General features: G+C 46.9%; 2 protein-coding genes across 2 annotated transcripts in view; one reads left to right on the top strand and one right to left on the bottom strand.

Moving 5' to 3' along the window:
• Magi2 (membrane associated guanylate kinase, WW and PDZ domain containing 2) overlaps positions 1–15,359 on the bottom strand; it is a 1,438,642-nt gene that overhangs the window by 296,111 nt on the left and 1,127,172 nt on the right.
• On the top strand, positions 7,502–10,387 carry LOC116904163 (bromodomain-containing protein 4-like). Its single transcript, XM_032907060.1, has 2 exons — positions 7,502–9,929; positions 10,073–10,387. Exon 1 carries the CDS (start codon positions 8,153–8,155, stop codon positions 9,716–9,718), a length of 1,566 nt encoding a protein of 521 aa, XP_032762951.1. The 5' UTR covers positions 7,502–8,152; the 3' UTR covers positions 9,719–9,929; positions 10,073–10,387.

Here is a 15,359-nt window from a genome sequence, read left to right as displayed (position 1 = left end):
TCAAAAAGAGCCAGAGGATCAGCGAATTTATTGTGAAATTGTGTCTCCTAGTAACACCAGAACCTATGCTTGTGAAGTCTCACCAATATGGCTGCCTGAATATGAGCTGAACAGGGGTGATATCAGTGAACATGCCAGACTGGATGAGGAAAAGCCCATGAGGCCTCAACCATACAGAGAGAACTACAAAAACTTAAAATATAAGTAAATAAACTAATTAGTGAAAATGAAAATATTAAAATTATGTACTTTGTGAAAAAGGATTAAACCTTAACATCTGTAGTGGAAGCATTTAATCTTGCAACAAATCCAAGCGAATTTTACTAAAAAGTGCCATAAGAATTATTCAGGCATAGAAGGCAAAGGATATTAGCACTATACTAGTTGTGAAAGGACTCATTATAAAACAAGGGCATTGAAAAAATGTTAAAAAATATAAAAAAGTGATGCTACATTAATGTTAATCCCAAACGCTTCGCATGAATTTACAAGATAAATAACAAAGAATGGAAAGAGGACATCCATAAATAAAACACTAACAGCTAATTAAGTCCGTGTGTGAGAACAGTTGTAAAGAATAGGACAAAGAGGGCATCGCTTGCTTTTTTTGCTATAGAGAAGTGCTCAGCTGCACACAACATATCCACATGCACATGCACACATCTCAAGAAGAAATCAACAGGACAAAAACTCATGTGAGTGATTATGTGTAACAGTCAATAGAACATGGTGTGTCTACTCTTTTGGATTTAAAGCTTTATCTACATATGCTGATTTCAGAGACAGAAAACAAACACATGTACTTGCTATCCTGTACGTTTATATTCTCATGATGCTGTTAAGACTTTTTTACAATTTAACTAGACATTATTCTATTGCCTTTGGGTTCCTCTTGAAAGTAAGCCTCTACTGTTGAAGACAATACACACGTCAAACAGAGGACTTGAACTAAGTTGGAAGCCAACTTCCCAGAACACTAGCTTTTATGGCATCAAGCTGCCAAGGGAGAGAAGCAATTAAAGCCCTGGCCAAATGTAAAGCCTACCAACCACAGTAGTGAACAGCACAGCGAGATATACCCAAGGGTTCAATACTGACACTTTTATCTTGGGCTAACCAACAACAATCTGACTGGAGTAAGCTTCTTTTTGTAGCAGATGGAGACCATTACAGAAACTCACAACACGCAGAGATCATGGCGTGCCTATTACCAATTGATACATCGACAGCACAATTCTCTACATTTAAGGTTTAGGAATCATCATGGAAGAGAGGCAGGAGAAAGGTTATAGGGACCAGAGCACCAGTATGTCTGCTATTATGAGATAGAGTGATAGGCAGTTGCACTTATGAAAATGGCTTAACAATATGGCTGTCTAAACAAGACTTGCACCAGTTGACACCCAGCATGACTGTGGGAAATCTCACAAGGCTATACCCATAGATAAAAAATTACAGTCTTCTCTTGGGACAAGTCCCTGGATAGGTTATCCAACCAAGTGGTCAGTCCTAAATACATATACATATGAATAATAATAAATGCACTCAGCAGATTGTTCTCTCTCTCTCTCTCTCTCTCTCTCTCTCTCTCTCTCCCCCCCCAATAATAATTAAAGAAGAAGTCATGAAGCTAAGAGGGACTTGGAGGGCCAGGGAATGACCTGGAGTGGGGAAAGTGGTAGGGAAAATGATATAGAGTATTTACACATGGAATTCTAAAAAATTATAAGAAATTAAAATTTAAGAAGGAAATCATTGTATTACCTAAGATGATTGTAGGAAGAAAGTTATAGACTAAGAGATAAAAGTTAAAGTTATAGATATTCTGAAGAAATGAGTAAAAATGGGGATGAGTTAATTCACAGTGTTAACCCAGACACGACATTGCTTACTTTGAAAGGCCTCTCATTCTTCACCTGCATTAGAAAAATAGTTCTTTTCATATTAATGTTTTCCTACTATTTAGCATGTACTTGAAGATCTGGTGCTTTGAAAGCAACAATAGATTGATCTGATATGTATTTAATCTCCAAACAATAGCATAATGAACACAGAGTGTATTAAATGAGATTAGTGCAGTTGAGGGACTGGATATCTTAGGAGTGGAACATTTCTAAAGATCTGCCATGAATGGTGGCATATACCTTTAGTCCCAGTAGTTGAGAGGCAGAGGCAGAGACAGAGGACTGTGAGTTTAACACAGTGAATTCCAAGCCACCTAGGACTACATAGTGAGATGTTATCTAAGAAAAAAAGAAAGGAAGGAAGGAAGGAAGAAAAGAAGAAAGGAAAGAAGGAAGAAAGAAGGAAGGAAATGACATATTCAGTCTGTTTTGAAGACCTTGCTTGATTAGACTAGAGAAGCTAGAGCAAGGCCACAGGATCTTATTTTATATATGCACATGCTTCTCTCAGAACAGATATTATTACCATGGAAATATTCCATGATAACATGTACTCTTGACGACATGTTAGTAGAGCTAATGCACACTGAGTATGAACTAATGCCTTTAACTGCTTTTTCAGTACTTCTGGGCATAAGAAAAGATGCCCCACAACTCCTAAGAGGTTAAAAGGATAAAGGTTATATTAAGGGGAGAATTAAATAACTAATTAGATAACTAATGAGGCAAATCTTTTCCTTATAAAAATAATTTTTTTCTTTCTAGTTGCTCAGAACTCGCCTGGAAATGTTGTCTCTACTTTGCCAGATGGTTTTCTGTGGACCTGATGGGAAGGAGACGAGGCAGGATGGGCAGAAGAGGGGCAGCCCACACAACACAGAACCTGTTGAGGAAATACTATCCGACCAAGATGTCGGATGTGAAGACGATCTGGCTGTTACACCCATCGCTTTACTGATGACCAGGGTTGGTATCACTGATCTGGATGGCCGTTGTGGTGGCTCTTTCACCACCCAGTGCGCGTCTCTGCCAAAACAGTGTCCTCATCCTATAGCAGTGTGATTGGTTGAAGACGATGGCCTTCCCTCATAGGAGAGGACCAGCCTTGGCTCAAAGGTACTTAAGCTGCTAGAACCTCAAAATAAGCTCTCAAGATACATTGTATTGCATTTTCAAAGAATAAACAAAAATCTTACTCAATAAGGAAAAAAGAGGGAAGAGAAAAAAAGTAGGCGAAAAATGAAGGTAGAGTTCTGTTACACTACAAGTTTCCTCCAAGCCAGCCCTTGGTAGCAGTGCCCCACAATCTTTAAAGTGTCATGGGGACTCCATTACCAACAGTATATTAATGGTAAAAGGGGAGGTGGCACACAGGGCTTCCCGTCTGATTTGTAAGGGTAAATGTTTCACTTGGTTATTTTTGCTGAATAATTTCAGTCATCATTCTCTGTCCAAGGAATGATACTAAATTTGTAGCATCCCACGTTTCAGTCCAGGACAATTAAACATTTTATGTTGTTATTCCTTCTATTATATAGTTGGGTGGCATGCATATATTCATCAGAAATACTAAAATTAGTCAGGTATGTCTTTGGTGGCATTTGTTCGTTGATTCAACTGGACGGTGTTCAGCTGCTGTGGCTGCTTCTGTTGGCAGGGAGTGACTGTTGGCATGCCTATGCCCTCCTTTCATGGATGGACTCTATCTAGTTTGATCATTTGTCCACGCTACAGAAGACCATGGGTTTAAACTCAATAGATAACATTTGTATGTTGTCACCCACAACTGGACACTCGTGTGAGTGCAGAGCTCGGCAAGTCTGAGCTGTGATTGAAATTACCATTGTATTGTTGGGCAGGAAGCTTGTAAGCAAGGACTCATCACTCCCAACACCTCCCACTGTTCTAATTACCATCACATATAGGAATTAAACCATTTTGTATTTACAGCTTACGGAATTTAACAGGTTACCTGGGTCTAGGGGGAATATCACCCAGGCTCTGGGTGTCTACAGGCTACAGGGTATATCTTATGTCCAAAGTAAGTCCTGCTAGTTGGTATATCTTTGATGGAGTTCACACTTGCCACTTTCCCAGAAGTAAGTGTTGATGACCGAGTTCATATGTCCTGTGATGCTTTTCACTTCTTGAAATCACCATTGTCAATAGAATTACTGTTCTCACTGGGCTCTTCCTTGGATCATGTGTATTACTATAACCATTTACTGGAAGAACTGTGGGCATCTTCCCCTCTCTGTCTTTTTCACTCTTTCTTCCTGGTATGGATCTTGACTTGCTTCAAAAAATGGCCTATGCTTTATCTTTGGCTCTCTCCAAAACCAATCTGCCTTTACCCTTTTAAATCACGGGATGGAGACTTTGCTATTTTTTCTTGATCAGTCGGAGAAAACACTTCATCATAGTGTGAGTCTTCAGGTGGGGGCATTTCCACAAGTATGTTCCAGGATGTCCTCTAATGTCTCAGATGTCTGTGCTATGTGGGACAAAGGATGATCTACGACACCCAGCTGTATTGTTTGTCAAATGTCCTTTTACCCTTCCAGCTATCACTGTTAACGACAGTGATTTCAGACACACACTCTGTTCACATCTTTCAAAGTGCATTGCCAGCGGTGAACGAGGACGTACATATTTCAACCATTTCCAGCAGATGTGAGCAGTGTGAGTGCATACGTAACACTGAGAACTCATCATTTGGAGCGTACATGCAATGCACTCCTGCCCCCCCCTCTTTTGATAGTGACAGGTTTACAGAAGACACCATTTAAACACTCTGAGCACATAAAGTTGGTTTATTTATTTTTAAAATAATTTTATTTTATTTTTAAATTGTGTGTATGCAAACGTGTGATGGGGTTGGTATGTACATGTGTTCTGGTGCCTGCAGAGACCAGAAGAGGATGATAAGCCTTCTGTCGTAGCTGTGGTCAGCTGCCTAAAGTGGGTTCTGGGGTCAGAACTCAGGTTCTCTGCAAGAGCAGCAAGCACTCTTACCCTCTGAACCATCTCTCCAGCCCCCTGACTTTAATTGACTTCTTACTCTTTAAAAGAATTTTTTGTTTCTATGTGTATGAGTGTTTTGCCTACGTGTGTGCGTCCACTCCCGGTGTATGCCTGGCGCTCATGGAGGCCAGAATGAATCCTCTACAAGTGGAGTTATGGATGGTTATGAGCTGTCACATGCATTTAGGAAGTGAATGAACTCAGGCCCTCTGCAAGAATGACAAGTGCTCTTAGCCACCGAGCTGTCTCTCCAGACATTTCGAAAGGAACTTCAGATGGTATTAATTATTTTTTTCAAAAAAGACACTCTACTTAGCTGGCCATAAAAAGAACCTTGTAAGTGTTTATCTATGCATAATAAGAAGGATGGCTAAAAGAGTCTGCTGCTTTTAATCATCAAAGGGACTCTTAAAGAACCCACCTAACACTCTCATTTAAGGTAAAGAGAACTCTAGGAAAAACTACAACCAAGTTGCTAGAAGAGCAGACAGGGTTCAGTGAAGATGAAGAAAATCTGACGCCTTTCTGTTGAGAATGTGTGCAGAGTTTACACTGTGAGTCCAGAGAAAGCAGCTACTGCTCTCTGTGATTTTACAAAACACTTAGGAGCACAGGTGAGCCATCGTGGAGTCTGGCCCCGGAATGGACCAGCCTTGAATCCTGGAGCTTTGCTTATTCCATTTGTTTGTTGTTGTTTATTCTTTGCTTTTTTTTTTAGGAACTACTTTCCTTCTACAGCCCAGGCTGGTGTAGACTCCTACATGGCCAGGCTCACCATGTTCTAAGGTAGTCCTTTGATGTAGCCTCCCAAGTGTTGATTACAGGCATGAGTTCCCACATTCGCCTCCAAGTGTTCTTTTCTTTGGTTGTAAGGTGTCTAACCACTCTAATTCCTACTCTTGTTTCCCCAGGCTTCTCCAAGAGTACTGATGTAACTTTAAGTAGATTCAAGGCACTTGTGAAAGTTCTGCATATGAATTACTTGTTTAATTTATTTAATTTTTCAAGTAGTATAATGCCTCTTTGCCTCCCTTAAACACTGTCACCCCTTTTTGGGTTGAATAGTGTTGGGTAAACAACTATTGCGTACCGATTTCTCCCCCTCTTATGTGTATTTAGACTGAGCTTCTATTGTACAGGTTAGAGGCTGAACTATTATCAGTTACTGAATGAAAGTCATTTGCCTCTTTGGCGTTTTTCTCATTGTCTGCAGAAGAATTGTCACTCTGGTGAGCCTCTATGGGAGAATATGAATGACTCAGTATCAGCAGTGTGCTGTCGCTGTAGTAAACACAGAATTAGCTATTGGCTTTCACCTGATGATTCTCTAATCTAATTAGACAGACTGACAACACCCAGAAGGGAAAAGATAAAAGTGCACATTAGCATACGAAGTTAAAATGGAGGAAGCAGCATATTTGAATTAAAAAACAACAACAAAAACCAGTTAACAAAGTATCTTGCAGTTTTAGTCATCCCAACTCGGGTTTTGCTGGTTCTCTCCATGAGCTGAAAACAAGTGGAGCTTCAAGGCAAGGTGGATCCTTGACAGGTACCATAAAGTGAACCAGGATAGATGCATCTGGAGGAGAAAGTAGAAATCCGTCCTGCGTGGGCTTTGGTTTCTCTTCTGAATTTCACATTTTTTCCTCTCTCTGTATTTTGTGCTGATCCCTTAGTTATTTATTTATTTATTTTTGACTGCTGTGAGCAGTGTCACTGTAACCACAGCACACTTGATCATGTTGCCTTCCTTGTCCATTCGCCTTCCTTGCTAAGTTCCTGCAGTGAAGCTCAGGTTTTCGCTTCAGTTATTCCCACCTGCAATCTCTGCTTCCACTCAGCCCTGAGGCTTACAGACTACTTAGGATATCCCCAGTTGCCTCAGCTTTGGATCTTTGTAGGGACCATGTTGTTTCAGTCTTATAAGGCGAGTCTACTCTTTGCGCATCCTAACTGAGTAAATGTTCCTCCTCACGTGTCTCTTGCCTATCTGCATGTTTGTAACTTTCATTCATACACAATACTTATTGTCCCTGGATGACTAACAAATTCTTAATCTCTCTCTCTGAGTCAGTCTTGGAATCATTTCTGTGAAATATTTCTTGTTCTCTCCCCATGTCCCACTGAAAGACCCACCCCATGAGTCTTAACTCAGAGTTGCAACAGGCTTGAATGAGCCCAGGCACGCCCAGATACCTAGGCCCTAGGAATCTGGGCCGAGTCACCGTTAAAACTAACAGACCATAAAAGGAAAGGAATACAGAACAGATTAGGAGTACCGGATCTGGCAGGAAGAGATAAGTCCCTAGCCCCCCGACATTCAGGACGCCCCAGCCCGCACGTATTCTTTTTACCATGTTACAACCTCATTCAAATATGATTCAAACCTGCCAATGTGTGTAGCAATACCTTATTACCTCATCTTGTGAAATAACCAATCATATGTGAACATGTCTATATGCCTCGTTTAAATCCACCAATCCCCGTAACTATGCATCTGCTTCTGTACGCCCGCTTCTGCTTCCCCAAACTCTATAAAAGCCCCATGCTGGAGCTGCTGGGCGCGCAAGTCCTCCGAAGAGACTGTGTGCCCGCAGGTACCTGTGTTTTCCAATAAACCCTCTTGCTGATTGCATCCGAGTGGCCTCGGTTCGGTCATTGGGCGCTTGGGGGTCTCCTCCTGAGGGAAAGGTCCTCTCCGGAGGTCTTTTCATTTTGGGGGCTCGTCCGGGATCTAGAGATCCTCCGCCCAGAGACCACCGACCACCCACCGGGAGGTAAGCCGGCCGGCATCTGTCGTGTCTTGCCCTGTCTTGTCTTGTCTTGTCTTGTCCTGTGCGCGTGTTCAGTTCCTCTCAGTTTTGGACTTAGATCTGGGTTTTGGTCGGAGGAGAAGGCCCAGGGCCTTCGGTGTCTCAGGGTTCAGGACCCTCAGCGCCTCCGTTTGGGCGGGTCAGAGAAGGAGCTGACGAGCTCGGACTTCTCCCCCCGCAGCCCTGGAAGACGTTCCAAGGGTGTCTGGAGCTCAGTTCTTTGGGGCTCAGCCCGTATCAGAGGGATACGTGGTTTTGGTTGGAGGAGAGGGTCCAGGACCCTCGGCACCTCCATCTGACTCTTTGTTTTGGGTTTTACGTCGAAGCCGCGCGGAGCGTCTGTCTGTTATTTGTCTGATCGTTGGATTTGTCTGTCTAATTTGTGCCCTAATTTTCTTTGAAGCTACCATGGGACAATCGCTAACAACCCCCTTGAGTCTCACTCTAGACCATTGGAAGGACGTCCGAAACCGAGCACGTGATCAGTCGGTCGAGATCAAGAAAGGAAAATGGCGGACCCTCTGCACGTCCGAGTGGCCCACTTACGATGTGGGATGGCCGGTGAACGGCACTTTTAATAAGACCACTATTTTGCAGGTTAAGGACCTGATTTTCCGCCAGAAGCCGTACGGACACCCTGACCAGGTGGCCTACATTGTCACCTGGGAGAGCTTGGCATTTAGCCCTCCTCCTTGGGCAGAACCCTTTGTGGACCCGAATTGGCTTCCTGTTTCCCCTAAACCTGTTTCCCCGAGCCCACCTGACCCTTTGGTTGCTTCTTCCTCTCTCTATCCTGCTCTAACTAAGGAAGAGTCTCCCAAAGTCCCTCCCCCGAAACCTGTCCTCCCAGAGGACCCAAATTCCCCCCTTATAGATCTCCTGTTGGAAGAACCTCCTCCGTACCCTGTACCTACAGCCCCGCCCAGAGAAGAGGAAGTGGAGCCGCCTGCTAGACCTCGACACGAGGCGGCCCCTTCCCCTGTGGCTGGAAGACTGCGGGGACGACGCGAGGTGGCGCCAGACTCCACCTCCCAGGCCTTTCCGCTTAGACAAGGGGCTGGCGGCCAGATGCAATACTGGCCGTTCTCAGCGGCCGACATATATAACTGGAAACAACACAACCCCCCCTTTTCTAAGGATCCGGTGGCTCTCACCGACCTGATAGAATCTGTCTTGCTTACCCATCAGCCCACTTGGGATGATATACAGCAACTTTTACAGGCCCTCCTGACCTCTGAGGAGAAGCAGAGAGTGCTCTTAGAGGCCAGGAAACATGTTTTGGGGGACAATGGACGCCCCACCTTGCTCCCGGAAGAGATTGATGACGCATTCCCACTTACGAGACCTGATTGGGATTTCACCACGGCTGAAGGTAGGAGACACCTACGCCTTTATCGCCAGTTGCTCCTAGCGGGTCTCCGAGGGGCGGCACGACGCCCCACCAATTTGGCTCAGGTGAAACAAGTGGTACAAGAGGCTGCGGAGACTCCCTCAGCCTTCCTAGAGAGACTTAAGGAAGCTTATCGCATGTATACCCCTTATGATCCAGATGATCCAGGACAAATGACAAATGTCTCCATGTCCTTCATCTGGCAGGCAGCACCAGATATCAGGGCCAAGCTACAGAGACTAGAAAATTTACAAGGGTATACATTGCAGGATTTACTTAAGGAGGCAGAAAGAATTTATAACAAGAGAGAGACACAAGAAGAAAAGGAAGATAGAGTACGTAGAGAAAAGGATGAGAGAGACCGAAAAAGAAGCAGAGAGTTGAGTCGAATCTTGGCCGCCGTAGTTCAGGGTCAAGAGAAAAGGGGAGAGAGGGTGGGAGTTCGAAAGGGGCCAAAGCTAGATAAGGATCAATGTGCTTATTGCAAAGAAAGAGGACACTGGGCCAGAGATTGCCCTAAGAAACCCAGCGGGCTCCGAAGACCCCGCCCACAGACCTCCTTCTTGGCCCTAGATGAAGATTAGGGAGGTCAGGGCCAGGAGCCCCCCCCTGAGCCCAGGATAACTCTTGAAGTTGGGGGGCAGCCAGTCACCTTTCTGGTGGACACAGGAGCCCAGCACTCAGTCCTCACCCAGGCCCCTGGACAACTCAGCGACCGGACGGCCTGGGTACAAGGAGCCACTGGCAGCAAGAGATACCGTTGGACTACAGATCGACGGGTTCAGCTGGCTACTGGTAAGGTGACCCATTCCTTCTTACATGTTCCGGACTGCCCATACCCTCTGCTGGGCCGTGACTTGCTTACCAAATTAAAAGCTCAGATCCATTTTGAAGAAGGAGGGACCCGAGTAACCGGGCCCCGCGGTACTCCTCTTCAGATTTTAACCCTTCAGTTAGAAGATGAATATAGATTATATGAACCAGAACAGGACAAGCCAAAATCTCCAGAAATAGACTCTTGGGTCACGAAATTCCCACTGGCCTGGGCGGAGACTGGCGGGATGGGGTTGGCGCTCCAACAGCCTCCCCTAATTATCCAGTTAAAGGCCACCGCGACTCCTGTCTCCATTAAACAGTACCCCATGTCATGGGAAGCCTATCAGGGCATAAAGCCACATATCAGGAGGCTCTTAGACCAAGGCATCCTAGTCCCTTGCCGGTCACCCTGGAATACGCCTCTGCTACCTGTTAAGAAGCCCGCACTGGAGACTATAGGCCAGTACAAGATTTGAGAGAGGTCAACAAAAGAGTAGAAGATATTCATCCAACTGTCCCAAACCCTTATAACCTACTCAGCACCCTGCCTCCCACCCATACTTGGTATACGGTCTTAGATCTGAAGGATGCCTTCTTCTGCCTCCGGCTGAGCCCAGAAAGCCAGCCCTTATTTGCTTTTGAGTGGAAAGACTCTGAAATGGGGCTTTCGGGACAGTTGACTTGGACAAGGTTACCACAGGGTTTCAAAAACAGCCCAACGCTCTTTGATGAGGCCTTACACCGGGACTTGGCTGACTTTCGAGTCCAGCACCCCACTCTTATACTTCTTCAGTTTGTTGATGACCTTCTTCTAGGGGCCACTTCTGAGACAGCATGCCACCAGGGAACAGAATCCCTCTTGCAGACTTTGGGGCGATTGGGCTATCGAGCTTCTGCCAGAAAGGCTCAAATTTGCCAGACCCAGGTTACTTATTTAGGCTATCAACTAAGGGATGGACAGCGATGGCTGACTCCGGCTAGGAAACAGACCGTGGCCAACATCCCAGCCCCAAGAAATGGCCGACAGCTACGGGAATTCCTAGGAACGGCAGGATTCTGCCGCCTCTGGATTCCTGGGTTTGCCGAGATGGCAGCCCCCTTGTACCCTCTCACTAAACAGGGGGTGCTCTTCCAGTGGGGGGCAGAACAACAGGAGGCATTTGATAACATTAAACGGGCCTTGCTGTCCTCCCCTGCCTTGGGTCTCCCAGACATCACCAAGCCCTTTGAACTATTTGTGGATGAGAAGCAAGGGTATGCTAAGGGGGTCCTAACACAAAGACTGGGACCCTGGAAGCGCCCGGTAGCCTACCTGTCTAAGAAATTAGACCCTGTGGCCTCCGGTTGGCCACCATGCCTGAGAATGGTGGCAGCCATTGCCGTCCTAACTAAAGATGCTGGGAAGTTGACCTTGGGGCAGCCACTCACCATCCTGGCACCCCATGCAGTGGAGGCTTTGATAAAACAGCCCCCTGACCGCTGGCTCTCTAATTCCCATGACCCACTACCAAGCCTTGCTACTGGATGCGGAACGGTCCAGTTTGGGCCTGTGGTCGCTTCTCAACCCAGCCACTCTGCTTCCTTTTGCCAGAGGAGGCAGAACAGCACGACTGTCTGCAGATCCTTGCAGAAGTACATGGAACCAGACCAGACCTATCGGACCGACCTCTCCAGGATGCTGACCATACGTGGTACACCGATGGTAGCAGCTACTTGCTGAATGGGGAACGGAAAGCTGGAGCCGCGGTCACTACGGAGGACAAAGTGATCTGGGCAAGCGCCTTGCCTGTTGGTACCTCCAAGACAGCGGCTGAACTCATTGCCTAACCCAGGCGCCAAATGGCAGAAGGTAAGAGGCTGAATGTATATACAGACAGCCGCTATGCCTTTGCTACAGCACACATCCATGGAGAGATCTACCGGAGAAGAGGGCTGCTCACATCTGAGGGTAAGGACATTAAGAACAAGACTGAAATTCTGGCCCTCCTGGCAGCTCTGTTCCTACCAAAAAGACTGAGCATTATACATTGCCCAGGGCATCAGAAGGGACACAGCCCCGAGGCACGGGGAAATCGGCTAGCTGACGTCTCAGCGCGTGAGGCCGCCATGGGCACCCAAGTTCTGTCCTTAAAAGACCAAGATCAACCCACATCTCCACAGCCGGAACAGACCGGTTGGCTCTACACCACGGAGGACACAAAGCTCCTACAGAAAATGGGGGCCGTTTGGTACCCACAGCTAAAACGGTGGGTCTACACAGGGAAAACAGTTATGCCTACGAAGATGACCTTTGAATTAATCTCCTACCTACATAAATTAACACACCTGGGACTCAAGAAGATGAAGACCCTCTTAAGACGAGAAGAGATTGACACCTACCTCCTGGGACGAGATCAGGCCTTGCGGGAGGTGACTGAAAGCTGCAGGGCCTGTGCTCAGGTAAACCCAGGAAAAGCTAAAATTGGACAAGGAGTCCGTCCCCGAGGACATCGGCCTGGTACCCACTGGGAAATTGACTTCACTGAAATCAAGCCCGGTATGTACGGACACAAATACCTCTTAGTGTTCATAGATACCTTCTCCGATGGGTAGAGGCTTTCCCCCGTAAAACATGAAACGGCCAAGGTGGTGACCAAGAAGCTCCTCAAGAAATCTTCCCCAGGTATGGAATGCCCCAAGTATTGGGGGTCAGATAATGGGCCCGCCAGCCTCCCCAGGTAAGTCAGTTGGTGGCCAAGTTATTGGGGATTGATTGGAAGTTACATTGTGCTTATAGACCCCAAAGTTCAGGACAGGTAGAGCGCATGAATAGAACAATTAAGAGACTTTATCTAAATTAACGCTTTGCAACTGGCTCAAAGGATTGGGTGTCCCTACTACCCCTGGTCCTATACCGGGCCCGAATACACCGGCCCCATGGCCTGACTCCCTTTGAAATAGTATACGGACCCCACCCCATTTATCAATTTCTTTGATTCAAATATCTCTGAATTCGCTATTAGCCCTTCCTTGGCAGCACATCTTCAGGCCCTACAAATCGAGAGAGACATCTGAAACCTCTAGTCACGCCTACCAAGACAGGCTTGAACAACCGACGTGCCGCACCTGCTCCAGATCGGAGACACTGTGTGGGTGCGCAGACATCAGACCAAGAATCTGAGCCTCGTGGAAAGGACCCTATACAGTTCTCCTGACTACCCCGACAGCCTTGAAGGTAGATTTGAATTGGGTTTGATCCACGCGCTCACGCCAAGGCAGCCCGACCTGAGGAAACGGGCAGATCACAACATCGCTGCTTCAGACATGGAAGGCTCAACGCACTCAAAACCCCCTAAAGCTAAGATTTTCACGTTGTTGCTTTAAATGTCTTATGGACTAGGGTGGGGAGTCTGGGGGCTAGCCCCCACCAGGTATATAATATGTCCTGGATAATAACTAATTTAGAGACGGGCTGGTCTCAAGTCCTAGCTAATGGTAAGCATGCTGAAGGAACCTGGTGGCCCCTTTGACTTTTCGACCTTGTCAACTGGCTAAGGACCCTGGGAGCATACTGAGCGGACTCCCCACAACTCATACCCACCCTGCAGACACTCTGATTGGTATACTTGTCCCGGAGGTAAGAGGACACGGGAGTGCGGAGGTCCTGAGACCTTCTATCATGCGCCAAGTGGGGGTGAGACTTACACTGAGGATGGTGGGGACCAAGAAGGGGGACTTAGTGGCCTTCTCCCTGAGACTCCAGGCTAATCTCGAATTACAATCGAATTCACGGATCAAGGTAAAACACAGACTGGAAGGTGGGGCGAGGTGGGGGATACGGTTGTATACCCCCTGGCCAAATCCAACCCAGGACTCCTGTTCTCCCTCCAACTGGTGAGAGAACGGGTCAGACAAGAGATTGGTCCAAACCCAGTCCTCATGGATCAAAAAGCCCCTTCCCCACCAGCACCGCACTGCCCCCAGTCGGACCCCCACTATGGCTAAACACCACCAGAACTCCGGGATATCTTGACAACTCCTCCCCCTGACTAGGGACCCTTCCACACCGGCCCCTCAGCTGCTAGGAACGGGAGACCGGCTAATCAACTTAGTGACCGGGGCATACTTGGCACTCAATTATTCAGAACCTGACAAGACCCAAGAATGCTGGCTGTGCCTGGTCTCTAGCCCGCCCTATTATGAGGGTGTGGCAGTCATGGGGAATTATACTAATCAGACCACGGCCCGGGCCAGCTGCACAACCCTCCCTACCCATAGGCTGACGTTGACGGAAGTCGCAGGACAGGGACTCTGTATAGGGACCATACCCCCCACTCACCAGGTCCTCTGCACTATCACCAAGAGGATCCCCACTGGAAGCTACTACCTAGCAGCTCCTACAGGCACCTATTGGGCCTGTAACACTGGATTGACACCTTGTATCTCCGGCGCAATCCTCCGCAGATCCTCAGACTACTGTGTACTGGTAGAAATTTGGCCTAAGGTCACCTACCATGGGCCCGAGTACATATACTCACATTTTGAGGGGCTGACTCGATTCAGGCGAGAACCCATCACCATGACCCTAGCTCTACTCTTAGGAGGAATCACCTTAGGAGGAATGGCTGCAGGTATAGGGACGGGACCACCGCCCTCATCATCGAGACGGGTCACTTTAAATAGCTTCTAGCGCCATGAATGCAGATCTAAAAGCTATCGAGGAATCCGGAGTGCATTAGAAAAGTCCTTAACATCTCTTTGTCTGAAGTAGTCTTACAAAATAGGAGAGGGCTAGACATGCTGTTCCTTCAAAGGAGGGCTATGTGCTGCTCTAAAAGAAGAATGTTGTTTCTATGCAGACCATACAGGATTAGTGAGAGATAACATGGCTAAGCTCCGAGAACGCTTGGCCCAGAGACAGAAGCTGTTTGATTCCCAACAAGGCTGGTTCGAGGGGTGGTTTAACAGATCCCCTTGGTTTGCTACCCTGGTGTCCACCTTGATGGGACCCTTAATCATCCTCCTCCTAATCCTCCTCTTTGGCCCCTGCATTCTAAACAGATTGATGCAGTTCATAAAGAACAGACTCTCAGTCATTCAGACGCTTGTTCTCACCCAACAATACCAGAGGGTAAGACAACAGGAAGAGGTTCCTTAAAATTCGATTTGAGTAAAGGATTTTACTCAAGTCTAAAAGAAAATGGGGGAAAATGAAAGACCCACCCCATGAGTCTTAACTCAGAGTTGCAACAGGCTTGAATGAGCCCAGGCACGCCCAGATACCTAGGCCCTAGGAATCTGGGCCGAGTCACCGTTAAAACTAACAGACCATAAAAGGAAAGGAATACAGAACAGATTAGGAGTACCGGATCTGGCAGGAAGAGATAAGTCCCTAGCCCCCCGACATTCAGGACGCCCCAGCCCACGACG

This window comes from Rattus rattus, chromosome 6 (assembly GCF_011064425.1).
Source record: "Rattus rattus isolate New Zealand chromosome 6, Rrattus_CSIRO_v1, whole genome shotgun sequence".
Taxonomy (NCBI): domain Eukaryota; kingdom Metazoa; phylum Chordata; class Mammalia; order Rodentia; family Muridae; genus Rattus; species Rattus rattus.
Note: the sequence above shows the minus strand (reverse complement) of the source record. Positions and strands in the feature narration are given on the sequence as shown.